At 43.1% G+C, this 15,460-nt stretch overlaps 1 protein-coding gene across 2 annotated transcripts in view; it reads left to right on the plus strand.

Moving 5' to 3' along the window:
- The first annotated feature begins 2,351 nt into the window (after positions 1–2,351).
- The window catches only part of Rasgrp1 (RAS guanyl releasing protein 1), a 72,436-nt gene continuing 59,327 nt past the window's right edge, over positions 2,352–15,460 (plus strand). For both annotated transcript variants that reach the window (XM_047538741.1, XM_047538740.1), the window contains exons 1-2: positions 2,352–2,580; positions 7,151–7,335. In XM_047538741.1, coding sequence (XP_047394697.1) covers positions 2,546–2,580; positions 7,151–7,335 — 220 coding nt within the window. In that variant the 5' untranslated portion in view covers positions 2,352–2,545. The remainder of the gene's footprint in view (positions 2,581–7,150; positions 7,336–15,460) is intronic.

Raw genomic sequence — 15,460 nt, forward strand, 5'->3', positions numbered from 1 at the left:
AACCTCAATTTGTACTATTTATGTATTTTGTGGAATTCAGGTATTTAGGCGTATGTAACTGCCTGCATGTATGTTTAATATTATGAATATGCACCAAATAGCCTATCTGTATATATAAACACACTTGTATATACAGTATAAGTCTGGATTATTTCTTTGACACATACAATACCTTTGCTGTCCAAAGATTCAGGAATGGATGCAACAGAGGGGCTCTATTCTCAACAAAAGCAATGAAGAAACGGTGAAGGGGACCATGAAACCTAGAGGCTACAGGCCTGGCAAGATTACCAGTTTTGCTGTACATAAGAAAACACATACCCTTCCTTCAGAAATAATCAGGAAGGATGTAAATTTCTTCTTTGAGGGCATTGTATTCCACATTGCAATATCAAATCAATAGCAGTGTATGATCCACATGTGTTGCCCAAAACTGGCTGTTCTTTGGAAGCTAAGGAAGCATAAGACCTGGTCCTTGACCTCAAATCACTGACAATATACTTCTAGAGATAAGACAAAGACATGAAATATTATGTGGCAATATAAAGTATAAGTAACATTTAACTTTTTGAAGGACAAAGAGCTCACACTGGGATAAGATCAGTGAAAGGTTAATTGTTTACCTGGTAGTTAGAGAAGATCTCTGTGAAGAAAACCAAAGCCCACCCGCTCATGATAATTGGGAAATAGATATGAATATAGATAAAGATATGAATCTTTACCATTCTCATCCACTTTTTGCTTGTCTGGGTTTTAGGGCTCACATAAGAGAGGGGGTATAAGAGCGCTAAAAACTTGTGGAAGTTAAAGCCCCTTTATAAGAAGTAGAGTCATTATTTAATAGTTATTTAACTTCTACCTGTCCTTCTCTCTGGTTATGAATGAAGACTTGGTTCTTTATGTTACCCAGTGTTCAGGAAGTTTCACTGAAGAAAATTTATTTCTGGTCTTTGTAGCAAGAACAGAAAGCCTGGAAGTACGGCTCAGTGGTAGAGCACTTTTCTAGTTTGTGGGAGACCTTGGGTTCAATCCCTAGCACCAAAGAAAGGTGGGGGAAAAAACTCTTTTTGAGCCCGTGTGTGTGTGTGTGTGTGTGTGTGTGTGTAGGGGGTGTCCAAATTTAGGCTCCACTGGAAGCAAATGTATTGGACCCTATGGAATACAAGTTTTTCAACAATGTCCATTCCTGGTCCCATTTTATGTGCCTTATTTTCCATTTCACACACTTCTTTTTTGTAGGTTATGTACTCTTGCAAGCTTTCTTAAATTGTTCTTTAGAACAATGTGGCGTATAAATATAAGGAAATATATAAATGACATTACAGATAGAGGTCTTAAAGTCTAGAACACTGTGGCTGGTAAGACAACTATCATTGTGGCTTGAGTTAGGGAATGTGACAATGACAAGTGCTATTAAAAAAGGACAGTCAGGCAAGGGATTACAGGTAGCAGGCAAATCTCAGTCCTCTGCTGTTTGTTGATGGTGTGATCTGAGGCATGGTATTCTCTAAATCTTAGTTTTTCTTATCTCTTAAACAGTGACCTCTTTGTAATTAGAGGATTGGATTAACTGAGGTACAGAAAACACACAACACAATCAGCATCAGCTATTATTATTACCATCCTTTGGACAAGCTGGGGCGGGGGAGTAGGCCTCCACTTTTGTCATTGTAAGAAGTGTAAGAAGGCTCTCCCCACACTTCCACCCCTGCTCCTGTCCCCATGTCTCCCACACCCGAAGACGCCAAGCAGCTGTCTCTCTCCGGATCCAGATATGGATCTCGCCCCCGGAGCGCCATCTCCACACCTGCAGCCCTCTTGCAGGGAGCGGCGCACACATGTGTGGCCCGGTCTTACGAACTACTACCAAGAGACCCAAATTCGAGGTTCCAGCGCCCCTCAGTTGTGTCGTAGTTCTTCACTCTGACTCTGACTCTGCGCTTTGATTGATATATACGAGAGAGGTCTACGAGGGTAGGGGAAGAGGTCCTACAAGAGCCGCTAGGTGAAGCCCGCTTCCTCGGGGCTCAGGTGGCAGGCAGCTGGACTCGCGGCTCCTCTGCAAGGCGCGGACTGGGCCTGAGATAAGGGATGATTCAAGGGAGTCGCGAGCGTCCCCCTCTCCTGTTCCCCCCGACTTAACCCTTCGCCTGGGAATATCGACGGCCAAGGGTGCGAAAAGAGATCTGTTTGAGGCGCAGACCTGGGGCGCTACTGAGTAGTGGGGGCAGGTTTCGGGGAAGAGCTGAGAGCCCCACACGTTTCCTACAGCCGATAACATCAGCGTTTGTCAGGTGGTTCGTGCGGGCGAGTGTGTGCGCGCGCGCGAGTGAGGAGAGGGGGCGCGCTCACACAAAGTTTGTGCCTGCGGGTGCGCCTCTGTCGGCTCGCCTAGCTCCGAGAGCTGCAGGCGGGCGGCCGGGGGCGGCGAGGGCCGGGGGCGGAGAGGCCGGGCAGGAGGCGGCGGCCGTGGCTATGCGCCGCGCCCCGCCGAGCCCGTCCCGCCGCGCTAGGTGAGCCGGCTCCAGGCGCTCGGGCTGCGGCCATGGGCACCCTGGGCAAGGCGCGAGAGGCTCCGCGGTGAGTAGAGGTGGCAGCGCCCTGAGGAGCGTCAGTTTCATTCTTGGGTAAAGGACAGCTGCGCGGGCGGCCCGTATGATCCTCTCGTTGATGGGAAGGCGGGGGGTGAGGGCGACAAGGACGTCTCTCCCAAGGGAGGTTGTTGGCGGGAGATGGAGGACCGCAGGGAGCCCGGGTCTCCGCTGACGTCCAAGGAGACCCGCGCGAGAGGCGGACGGGTCCTGAGCTCCTAGCAACTCGGGCGTCGCGGGTGGAGGAGGGATCTGGGGCGGTGCGGTCAGTGAGGCTGCGAAACCGAGTTCGCCTGGCAGGATCCGGAATGGCGAGAGCCAATGCCCTTCACCCATCCGGTGCCCAACCGTCGACCTCTTCCCGAATTTTCCCGGACTCCGGGACACCCGAACTCATTCTCCCACTCGCAGACTCTCCGCGCCCCCCGCACCTGCTGCGGGCGCGGGGCGCTGGCGCGCCACCTGGCGCTCTCTCTCGGCCCTGCCCAGAACGGCCAACAGCGTTCGTGCCGAGCAAGTGGAGGTGGCACCGCTTGGTTGCCCCTGCTCCAGAGAAGTTTCCAAATCCTTGGCCAACGAACCATATAACTTTCTGGTTGGGAGCCCGCACTCCTCCCCTCGGCCGCTGAGATTCTAGAGAGATGTTTAAGAGGGTCTTGGGATGCCAGGAGATGATGGAAGAGTGACACTGAGTGAAAAGACTCTTGGTAAGAGAAAAAGGCCTGGCGGGGCCAAGTAAATGAAGAACTTGCTCCCAAAGGACCGGAAGTAGGCTGCAGCCTGGACAACGTCCGGTCTCGGTAAAGGGCAGGGCAAGTTGTGCACTTCACAAATCCATTCACATGGACTCGGATAACTGCACCTACCCAGTCCGCACAGCCATACCCATAGGGCCAGGATGCTTCGTGTTTCTGAACCTTCTGCACTTAAAATCCCCTGGACTGAGGTTTTTCAGCCCTCGATGCAGTCCTTGCCCCCAGTCCATGTATGTGAGAGCCCAACGCTATACTTTGCACTAGACTGGGGGAGAGGAGCTTCAATTAAATGGAGTCTGCATTATGAGAAAGAAAGGACAGGACTGAAAGGAATCCTCACTAGAAGCTAATGGAAGTCACCTTTCCCTGCAAAACAAGCTGTGGGAGTTCCAGTTCTCTTCCTCCATTTCTTCCTTTACTCTTTCATGCTGGATTTTATGAAAAGCTTAGGTTGAAACTGCGACCTCTCTGAGATACTTGAGCCTGGAGAGGATTTCATGCAAACCAGTTCAGAGTTTTGACAACCTATTTCAGCAAGCTCGGTGGGGTGTTGGCCACTTTTAGTCTCAGAAACACCTTCAAGTTAATTTGTTTTTGTTTTTTTTAATTTGGTTTTTTTTTTTTTTTTTTTTTTTTGCAAATTAAATTGGCAACATTTGGCTTAATTATCCTTTAAAAATATGCTTTTGCAGATTTAGACCATTCATTAGATGAATTGTTAAAACTCCCTTAAATCTTCCTAAAACAAAGCAGTTCATAAATCCTTATCTACCACCATTTCACCAGAAAGTCAGGAGCAATTTGAGGATTTTTCATAAAGCAACCAGTCAAGAGACTGAATAACAAAAGAGGCAAGTTTCTGTTTATGGAGCTGTTAATCCCATCGTCTTAGGGCAGAGAGTTTTTAATAAGCCCCCTCCCCATTTCTCATGCCCAATTCCTCTTACTATCTCTCACCTTATTACTTTCCAAGTTGCATCTTTCACCCTCCCCTTTTTCTACCCTAAATACTTCCTTCTAGGTCTTTCTTCATTTCTATCTATCATAGTCCCTTCTAATTTTGGTAAAAGCACCTACATCTGAGAAGTACCAGATGAATCAAAGTGGTTTCCCTTAATGGCCACATCAAGATACATTACTAGAACTACAGAACATGTTGGGTTTAAGAGTCCTGATTGACCAATGCCACCAACTAAGAAATAAAATGGAATTTTCCCTGGATCTCCAGTCACCTCTGTGCAAACACCTCTGAGCTGTGTTTGCAAAGCAGGACAGATATCCTACAAGCTAGGTTGTTGCCTCTTTTCCAGAGTCTAGAGAGAAGTGCTATGAAAGAGAGAAAAGAGACTTTCACCAAGAAGGACAGGACTTTTGTCTTTCTCTTACTCTGCCTTTGGGGGTGGTCTTAATGGTGCTAAGGCAGCAGGCGAGACAGAAAGCTGACTAATTCCAACTCTGGGCCAGGTTTAGGGAATTGGCTGTACTTCCAAGAAGGGAAGGGAGCCCAACTGGGATATATGGCATGGGGCCTGCTTTGCCCTGGTAGTCACATTGCCTTTCCAAGACTGGACCTCTACATCTAAAGGCGAGGAGTTTGGAAAATGACTGTGAAAAATCCATCCAGCCCTGGGGTCCTGAGGAAAGTTCCAAGGATCTGTAGAAGGAATAAGGGCTGACATGCAGCCTCTGTGTTATCAGCTATGTTTTTGAAAGATTCAACTTGTTTTATATTGAATTAACTTTTTCAGCCTCCCTGTGAGTCTAATATCCAATTCTGAGGTAGTGAAAGGTACATGGTGACAGGCACAGTAAATATATATTAATCTAAAGCCATGGAGGCTCCAGGTACAAATCCCAATCTAACTTAAGTTGTGCAGCCTTTAGACTCTTTTCAACTCAGCTTCAGCATCATGAGATGAAAGTAACAACTTCAGAGACAATGCAAATCCCAGCACAGTGCCTCCATAGCATAGGTACTCAATTCACAGTGACCATTACTGTTTTGTTTTTAGATTATCATTTTATTTGCAGATACTTATCTGATTCAGGGGCTATCATAGGACCTGAGTAAAAATCAGTAATGGCCAGAAACTTGTTTGAGTTCTATAGCATCAGTTCAGTCTTTTGGGAATCAGTGCCTTGGGTTAGCAAAAACTCAGTAAACAATTGTTGATTTGTTTTCACTGGCCTCACTCCGGGTTGGAACAGAGCCCCAACAGCTGCCACAGATCAATGCCCCAGAACGAGTTTGAAACAGAACCTGAAGCCCCGAGGTGCTCCCTCCTTGAGACTGGCCTTGTGCTGAGTGACCCATGTTCAGGGCAAGCTGGTTTTCCAGAACCCAAGTGTGCCCAACATTTTTGGTTGATCTAAGCACTTCAGCCCCTTCTGGGTGAGATATTATCTTGTCAGAGAAGTTCTTCCATACACTCACCCAGAAACACCTTCTCCCTCCTCTGAGGATATCTTATTTCTTGCTCTTGACCCTCACAGGACACTTATTTAAGAGTTATGTAGTTACCTTTTCATTATCTCAGTCTGATTCCCCAACTAGGTTTTTTGTATTAAAGACATTCTAGAGTGCCTTTACACAACAGCTAACATATAATGAGCATATTTTATGGTATACAAAGTACCCTCAGGTAGACTCTCTCAATGTGGTCCTCTCTACCCTAGTGTCATGTCTTGCTCATAGAAAAAGCACTAACTGATTAATTGATGCCATTTTATGCTGATCATAATGTGTATGAACATAAAGTCACAGTTATGGGGTTTATTTCTCTTGCGCTCTTCCTTTCTCTTCTTTGGGGACAAATTGAAATAATCAAAGCCACAATAGGGAAGGAAAATTAAACTACATGCCAAAAAAGTTACCAGCAGCAATGCCTATCACTATTAAATCTTAAGAGATTTTAGATATGTATCTGTGTGTGTATATTTTTTAATAAAGAGGAAAATAAAATATTTAATCTTCATGAGCAGTTTTGAAAAATAACTTGTACTGACCCATAAGGTCATGACCAAAGGTAAATTAAATGAGGAAAATGAAGGTCCTCTGGATCCTGGGTCCAGATCCAAACTTGTCTTTTTACATTTAGTTCTGGAACAAACCTCTCTTAGCTCAGCTTTCTTTTTTAATCGTTAAGGACCCAAACAAGTACATCATGAAATAATGTGTAATGATAAAAATGGCTCATAATGATTGCTTGTATTATCAATAATGACAGAGTTTCTTAAAACTAACCAATATTTGTAAGAAAGGCAGAGCTAACTTAAAATCTAAACTCCACCACCACAATTCCTCACTCCGTATGCTTCAGTCTTTGACTTATCCCATAAAGTTCTTACAGACATTTTTGAGGCTGCCTGTCCACCTGCAGCATCTCTGCTATTGCTCATTAAGAATAAACTTAACTGAAGACAAGGCCAACTTAATTCTTAAGGTCCAAGTCAGTGGCCTAGCAGCTAAAATAAAAAATTATTGCTAGAAATAAGGACTATCAAGGTACAGTCTTGCCTCTTCCTCTCCCCTTTGGGAACCAGGAGACAGCAAGACAGAGTAATCCTTAAGCCAGGGCAAAGAGCCCTAGTTGTAATCCTGAAATCTCACCTGTCATTTGCTGGGGAGATATCTCTTTAACAGCCAACCAGTCCGTTTGGTACATTTGCCAAGTGGGAGGGGTATGTCTTCTATCAGTTCAACTCCGGGGATTAATTGTTTTATCTCCACTCCTTTGCTGTCCAATCTGCCCACAGAGCCTGGAGCTGTTCTGCTTGCCCTCACTGCCTTCTCTCCTTCCCCAGGAAACCTTCCCATGGCTCCAGAGCTGCCCCTAAAGCAAGACTAGAGGCGAAATCAGCCAGCAGCCCCTTCCCCTCCCATCCTAGCCTGGCCCAGATCACCCAATTCCGAATGATGGTGTCCCTGGGACATTTAGCCAAAGGAGCCAGCCTGGACGATCTCATTGACAGCTGCATTCAATCTTTTGGTGAGTTGGCTAACTGCCCACGTGCATAGAAATTGCTATATTACTTTGTTCTTCCCTTAAAATATGTTTTATAGAATAGCAACCTAGATTGTATTTTGGCTTTAAAAATAGCTTTTGAGCCTTTGAAATGTTGGAGACAGTCTGCAGTGCCTATGTCACATGACTATGTGGGTGTAATAGGTCGTGATGAGAGGTGCAATTTAAAGTGAAAAAAGTTACTGAACAGAGTTTGCATTTCCACTTTTCTTCGGTTGGAGATCTGTCTCATGATGAAAAATATCATAAAATAATATTGTGCATCTGGTGCACTGACACTTTTCTATCCTTGCGTTCTTGGGGCAGAGAAAGTCTGTGTTACATGAGCAAACATTGTTATCGAACAGAAGCATGAAAGCCTTTGAATCATTTGGACAAATAATGTCTCCATAATCCCCCTTACAATCTGGAATTGTAATTGTGTTTGTGATTAGAAGATTCTGGTTAATAAGTGTTGTGATGGCGGGTCAACGAGCTGGGAAGTGAACATGTGGACACACATGTGGGCAGCAAATTATCCAGACACTGCCCTTTGTCAACACCTGTACTCACCACAAAGGGTACGCAGGTTCAGTGCAGCTAAAAAGCAATTCTCTGAAAAGATTTATTTATAATTTTATAAGCACTGTCTTTCTTTTGATTATCATTTGTGTACTAGTGATTGGAAAGTGCTAAATACTTGCTTTGCTCCAAAAGGGGAAAGATTAAATTAATGGATTTCAATGAAATCTTTGAATTCAAAGATTTTCCAATATCCAATTCCTCTGTGTGCCCCTTTTTGTATTCTTTCATCTCCCACTGGGAAGAAGATGAGTTTGTTGGCTCAGCTTTGTAGCTCCCACCCCAGCCCTGAGAGCCTGCCAGAGAGCAGAGAAGAGGGGTTAAGCAGATCCCAGGTAAAGCAAGAGCTATTAGATTTCAGAACTAGGGACTATTGACTGGACATGGTTAGTGTTTGCTTAGACATGTTTATAGATTGGAAAAGATGTGACATTGTAGAGATACTCATTTAGTACGACATTGAACCAACTATTTCAAAATTAGTTTAAAGCAGTCATTCTTAAACATCGATGCATCAGAATCATGTGGAGGGGTTTTTTGTTTTGTTTTATTTTTAAGTAATGCAGATGGCTGGACCCCACCCCCAAAATTTCTGCTCCAGTGGACCTGGGGCAGGGCAGGGCCCCAAAATTTGCATATCTAACAAGTTCCCAGGTGATACAGATGCAGCTGCTCTAAGAACCCCACTTTGAGAATCACTGCTTCACGGTGCTGTTTATTGTAGACCTTTTAACTTGGAAAAGAGGGAGAAAATCTAGGGGTGTAACTCAGTGATAGAGCACTTGTCTAGCATCCACAAGGTCCTGGGTTGATCCCCAGTACTGAAAAATAACACAAGGGTTTTATTAATAGTAAATTCCTCTTTATTTACACTTCGATCTTTCAGTTAAGGATGAATATGAGAGCAAAATGAATGACTTTCTATTTCAAAATATTCTTAAAACACATACATGCAAGGAGATAAATAGAAGACATTGTAGACCAGTGGACACGTAAGCAGTTATTCGCATGCTGTGCTTGCATCTAGTTCCCAGCTTGGATAAATTGCAAAGTTCCTTACCCACTTTTTTTTCTGTCATATTTACTGGTCCTTATCAGAGCATGGTGACTGCTTTTTGAATTATTTCCTTTGTTTCACTATTAAGAAAGTTGAGACCATAAATGTATTTATCATACTATCTTTCTTCCTCAGGACCAATCATTCAACCACCTGCTGAGTGCAGGGCCCTTTTTCTAACTTTCCAGTAATCATGACATCAACTGGAAAAGTACATAACCAATTTCAAAGTCCTTCCCCAAAATAACCAAGCCTAACCAACTCCTCTCAACAAATTCTACAAAGGCACTGATACATTGTTTTTGGAATGTGCTGTACTTGAGAAAAGTGCCATAAAATACAATAGCTATAAAAACCCCACTGAATCTAATAGTCTTTTACCCAATCTCAAGAAGCATTGAGCAAGCACCTGATTGCGTCTGACTCTGCTGGGCAATGTGCAAGGAGAATTACAGAGATCAAATGCCCATTCCGTTAGAGCTTACGATACCTGAGAAGCGTACTATTTAGTAAAACATATATATTATATATAAAATATATACGTATACACACACACAAAGGATGGGTGATAATAAATGAAGGTATGCAGGGAGAATAAGTTCTTTACACCATGCAGGTGTATACTGTGAGTAAGTGCACTTCTGGGACAAGGTGGCAGATTGAGGAGAACAGCCAGTCTCCAGACTGTCTTGGGTCTGCAGAATGCTGTGGGGAAGTGGTAAAGTTAGAGCTCAGGGTTTGTTGTAGTATGTACTGCAGAGTTTCCTGTTACAGAATTTACACAAAAGAAGCAAAGAAGAAAAGACTCTTATGTCTAGAGGGGATGGGAGTCAGAGGGGAAGGGATGATTTTTATTCTCTTCTGAATCTTCCATCATTGGTTATCAGTTAAGGTATCTGTTGGGGATGGGGAGCTCCAGACTGAGCTACAAAAAAAGTTGTTCTGAAGATAGCCTGACTCATTCATTAGTTAATTTATGTTTTCTGCCTTCTCAACCTCACCTCCCTGCAGATGCTTGAGGAGGTTTCCTTGGCTTCGACCTGGCTATCCAAAACTGTAGTCAGTAACTGCTAACCATACTGGTTTTTTGTCACATGCATTTCAATTAGTTAAAATTAAATCAAAAGGAAAATTGAGTTCTGAAGCCTCACTAACCCTAGTTCAAGTTCAAGTAGCAATACCTACTGCTGGACAAGGTAAACAGAGAATATTTCCATCATCACAGTCTGCTGTACGTACCAGAGAGGGTAGTTGGTTGACTTGAAGTGGGAAAAGTAGTGGATAGATTTTCTGGAAACCATGGAATTTGCATTCACTAGCATTTCTAGGTGACAGTCCAAATACTGCTGCAGGCATACAGAAGTCTTTAGGGATGGCTATCCCTTTAGCATTATTAACCGTTAATTTTATCACCCACACTGTTCTCAGAAGAAGTATGCATTATAATGTTTTTGAGGATTGATAGCCTGCACATACAAATTAAGAGTACTTTTGAAGGTCTCCAGCAAACCTCCCAGTGCCACATACAAGGTTACAGATCTGTGATTAGAAATTTGGTGCCTTGAGTCATAGTTCATTGCTTTAACCATGAAACAGCCCACTCCCGCCTTCTGTTCTAATCAGAGGTCAGGTTTTACATCCCCAACATATTATTGCTAGTTAATCCACTCTTCAGCTGAGCATAATGAGGCAAATCATCACAACCTGGTACATTTATGTCAAATATACGTGAATCATACCATCTGTTTCAGAGGTAGAAAGACCTATGAGATCATCTGGGCTTTTATTTTATTTTATTTTTTCCTCTTTATAGTAGGTCTGTGAACATTGGGGACAAATGGAAGACTTTAAATACCCAAATTCATGAAGCCTCTCCTTGTTTGCTCTCAGTGCAAGACAATTTCTGATAGCATCAGAGAAGAAACACACAGACACACACACACACATGACCCAGAAAGCACCTGTCCACAAGCAGCCCTTCTGCTCCAGGGAGGGGTGTAGGAAGAAACTTGGTGTTTTGTTTTTCCTGTCAGTGCAAAGGGAAATGCATCCCAGCATCTCATATTTATGGAGTGTCATTTATTTTTTCTTATCATTTCATATGTACTGATTTTCTTTTATACTCAAAACAACTCTGAAATAGGTCAGGTATTATTATCTTCATTGGACAAACAAGAAAATAAATTGAACATCTGAGAATTGAAACAACTTGCTTCAAGTCCATAGCCTAGAAAAGAAACATGTTGCTCATGTTCCACCCCTGCCCCCAGCAGCCACTACAACCTGAGTTGGGGCAGACTTGGACATTTCTCCTAAGAACCTTCTTCCTGCACTCAGGAGATCAGGACAGGCCTGCACCCAATGCCTACAATTCTGCAGGCTTGGCCTCTCCAGATTAGAAATTCAACCCATTCTGTGTAAGAAATATTTGTTGGATCCCCAGCTATAGGCCATCATGCATCTGTCTGCCTGAAGTTCTTTTTAATAATGAATTAGTGTGTGCATTTTATTAATGCTACCCAAAGACCTGGCAAACTGGAAACAGCCCCAAACTAATAGGTATATTTTCCTCACCATGAAGCAGCTAGATGTTAAACATTTTATAGACCTTAATTTATTAAAGGTAAACCACTGCAGCTTTTGTGTGTGTTTGTTTGGTTGGTTGTTTCTTGTGTTTGGATATTGGGGATTGAACTCAGGGGCACTTGGCCACTGAGTCCCATTCCCAGCCCTACTTTGTATTTTATTTAGAGACAGGGCCTCACTGAGTTGTTTAGTGCCTCATGGTTGCTGAGGCTGGCTTTGAACTCATGATCCTCCTGCCTCAGCCTCCCAAGCTGCTGGGATTACAGGAGTGCACCACTGCGCTTGGCTATATGTTTTTTAAATCAGTCAAAGAAGGCAAACATACATTTGTTGGGACCATAATTCCCCCATTGGCAAAAGGAATGTAGGGATTTCTCACCACTCTGCAACTTCAAGTCTGTGTACCAGAGCAAGGAGCCCACAAGCAACAGGGGAACAAAACCAGAAGATAAGGGTCATAACATCACTGGGCACCTAGACCCAAGAGCTGGCAACAGCAAGAACCAAGTGAAGAGTAGTGTCAGAAAGGAGCCTGAATCTTACCCCCTGCTGGTGACAGACCTTATGTGAAGCCCACAGCTGACCCAAAAGCCTCCTCAGTGGAACCTCCAGTCACTGGCAATCATGGCCACAAGGTTTCACATGTATAAGATGGTTCTGGAGCACCACGGCTTGAGGCTTCTAGGCATCAGAGCAGCTCCTAGGCACACCTATTCTTAGCCTTCTGGAGTGAATTGCCATTTTATGGTCAGGATGCCTCTTTTTCTGATGAGCCCTCTGCTGCATCTTTGAAAGGCTGGCACCACCCAGTGCCTTAGGCTGGTACACCTGTTCTCTCCGATGCACAGTTTACAGTGACCGCCAGGCCTGAGGAAGGTGGGGAGTCCCTTCGTGCTTATCTGTGCTTCCAGTGTGCAGTGTTAACAGCAGGCCTCCATCAGTAATAGAAGACAGTCAGTCTTAACAAGAAAACTCAGGAATTCTGGTTTTTTTCAGTAAATCATGCAGAGAGATGGATTTCACTGCTGAGAGAGACTGACAGTAGTTGAACACTTGCATACCAAAGTCTTAGGGCATGGAGCTTTTACCTGTCTTGATCTGGTTATCTTCCTCTCTGCTCTGTGAGTTGGGCATTATTTTGCTCTTTTAACTACTAGGGAATTGAAACTTGGGAAAGTTCAATGACCTGTGTAAGGTTCAGCTCATTAGTGGGCGGGGATGCTGACCTCTGGTTGAGGTATCTCAGGCTTAAGACGTTCCGCTGTACTAGAGATTCTCCAACTGTGACATGAGAAGTAGTCTTCAGGGGAGTGTGTTCAGCATTCACATTCCTGTTGGCCAAACCCAGAACTTTCCATTTGACCAGTAGTCACTCTGGTTTTGATAGAGGTGACCTATGATCTAGGATAAAACTGCCCCATAGCCCACTTGCTTCCTGGACATGCCAGAGCTTTCTTTCACACTTCCTAGGAAAACCTGAAGAACATAAATCTCTGGAGAAGCGATAGAGCAAATAGGTTTTTCAAGTTATGAGCTAGAAAAGCCCATGAGGAAAACAACCTCTTGGGGATTTTTAAAGTAGTTCGACCTGGTATAATTAGAGGCCCTGCCTGAAACCCTGAGACAACTGCTGTCAGATTTTCCTGCCTTTCTGTTTCTTCTCTATTGAAGTAACTTTCTATTAAGCTTATAGCCTGTCAATCTTTTGACCACAGGAATAAACAGAATGTGGATATCTGTTGTAACAATAATGTGATTGTTTGCGCTGAAAGGCATCTTCCCTAGTGTATGTTTTCGCCTTTATGCAGCTCAGATCCGTTTCCTAAGGGTGTGGTAAGGGCCCCCTCCCTAATTACACTCTGCCTCCACGGATCAGGGCCTACATGTAGTGGCTTAGCTGGAGAGGGGCTTCCCAAGAAATAGTCCAGAGGTACCACTTTGTCAATAGATTTTTTTTTAAAAAAGGCAACATGTTGACTTGAAGGTTATTAAGTCACATTAAGAAACAGTGTGAACACAAACCGTTTGCTCAATAATTGACAGAGACAGCAGTGACAGAACTGCAGCCCCACCCCAGGCCCACCTCCTGACCTAAGAGCCCGCTGGCCTCTGCCTGGAGCAGTTACAGTGTCCAGGCATTGTGCCTTATTCTGCAGGGGCAGTGAGTTTAAGCTGTAGCCTAGCTGGGGTACCCTGGAGTCACTGGGAGGAAAATACAGGACAAGAAGGAAAATGTGGGCCAGCTTTGGGGCACACCAACTAAGAAAACACACAGGGCTCTGTGTGTTGATACTGTCACAGTCTTGAAATACTTAATAACTTTTGAACCAAGGACCCCTATTTTCATTTGTTGTGGGTCCTGCATGCTACACAGTCAGTCATGAGTGTAAGAATCACAAGACCAGTGGGGAAAATTGATTTGCCATGTGCCAAAGACATATAGAATGATATGGGTTTAAGTCTTATTTTCTTTTTTGAGTACCAGGGATTGAACTCAGGGGTACTTAACCACTGATCTACATCCCCATCCCTATTTTATTTTATTTAGAGACAGGGTCTTACTGAGTTGTTTAGTGCCTGGCCATTGCTGAAGCTGATTTTGACCTCTCAATCCTCCTACTTCAGCCTCCCAAACCGGTGGGATTACAGGTGTGGGCTGCCACACCCAGCTTATTTCCTTTCTTGATAGGAATATAAAAATATGAAAGTAGTTGCATTATCTCCTATCAGTGTTGTTCTGGATTGACTGGTACCAGCTCACAAGAGCAAGTTGTTAAATTTTCAAGAATTTTGCAAACCTGTTTCTAAACTCTGCATCATTAAAAATTAAATTATATACACTTAAATTATATTTTACAAGAAGTCAGAAGTATTCAAAACTTATCATTTCCTGTTACATTACCACATTTTACTCTTGTCTATGCTTTTGAGGATACGTCAACGATGTCCATTTGGTATAAATTCTATATAATGGTATGCAGCAGTACATTGCTTCCCAGGTCCATGACCAGTGAAGTCATGCTATTAGCTTAGCTTAATGTTGTCTATGTTGTAAGTATTCATACTTTGGAAATCAACAAACACTACTGTCAGTACTTCCTCTTCAACGCCAACCCTAGAGAGCCCATTGTCAAACACTTACCAGCACACCACTGTCTTCCAGGTATAAACGGTGCTTGCTGAGCAAAGTGTTTAGAGGGGAAGGAAAACCCCAAAACTGGGAATCTTATTTTGTATCACCTAGTTAGGAGAAAATAATAATTCTTCCATTGTTCTGCTTCTTTTGTCTATGTATCTTACTTTTTAAAAAAAAACCCCATGTGTTCTTCAAAGGAAAGAAACAATATACCTGAAGGATAAACAAATCAAATATTAGTAAGGTTGAGAAGTGTTCTTCGAGTGATAATGGAACAAAAATTTAAAACCAATGAGAGATTCAGATTCTGGAATTGAAGTTATCACTCCAGGCTTTTTAACATTTTTATTTCACCTCTAGAAATTCTCCAGGATCAAAACATCCCTTGTTTCTGATCAACCAAATTTCAATTTTTTGAACTTCTGTTCATCATGTATTTTTTTTTTCATCTTGTATTTTGTGCTGTGTCTATTTGTTTCTTATTCCACCAGTTTAATCACTCCACTACACGGTAACAGGCACAGTTGATATATATAACCAAAATTTTATCAAGTGCATTTTTATAAGTTTGTGTGATAACTGTATTTCAGTTTTATAAACTGTTCATATCCTTTGCCTGTTTACCACCTGCTGCTTAATTAATGCATTTTACTACTAGAGATTTACAAAAGCTTTTTATGTATTACAAAATCTTTCAGCTCTATAGATATCATTTGCCCAAGGCATTTTCTTTCTATTTCCATTTTTAT

The sequence above is a fragment of the Sciurus carolinensis genome, chromosome 2, assembly GCF_902686445.1.
Source record: "Sciurus carolinensis chromosome 2, mSciCar1.2, whole genome shotgun sequence".
Taxonomy (NCBI): Eukaryota; Metazoa; Chordata; class Mammalia; order Rodentia; family Sciuridae; genus Sciurus; species Sciurus carolinensis.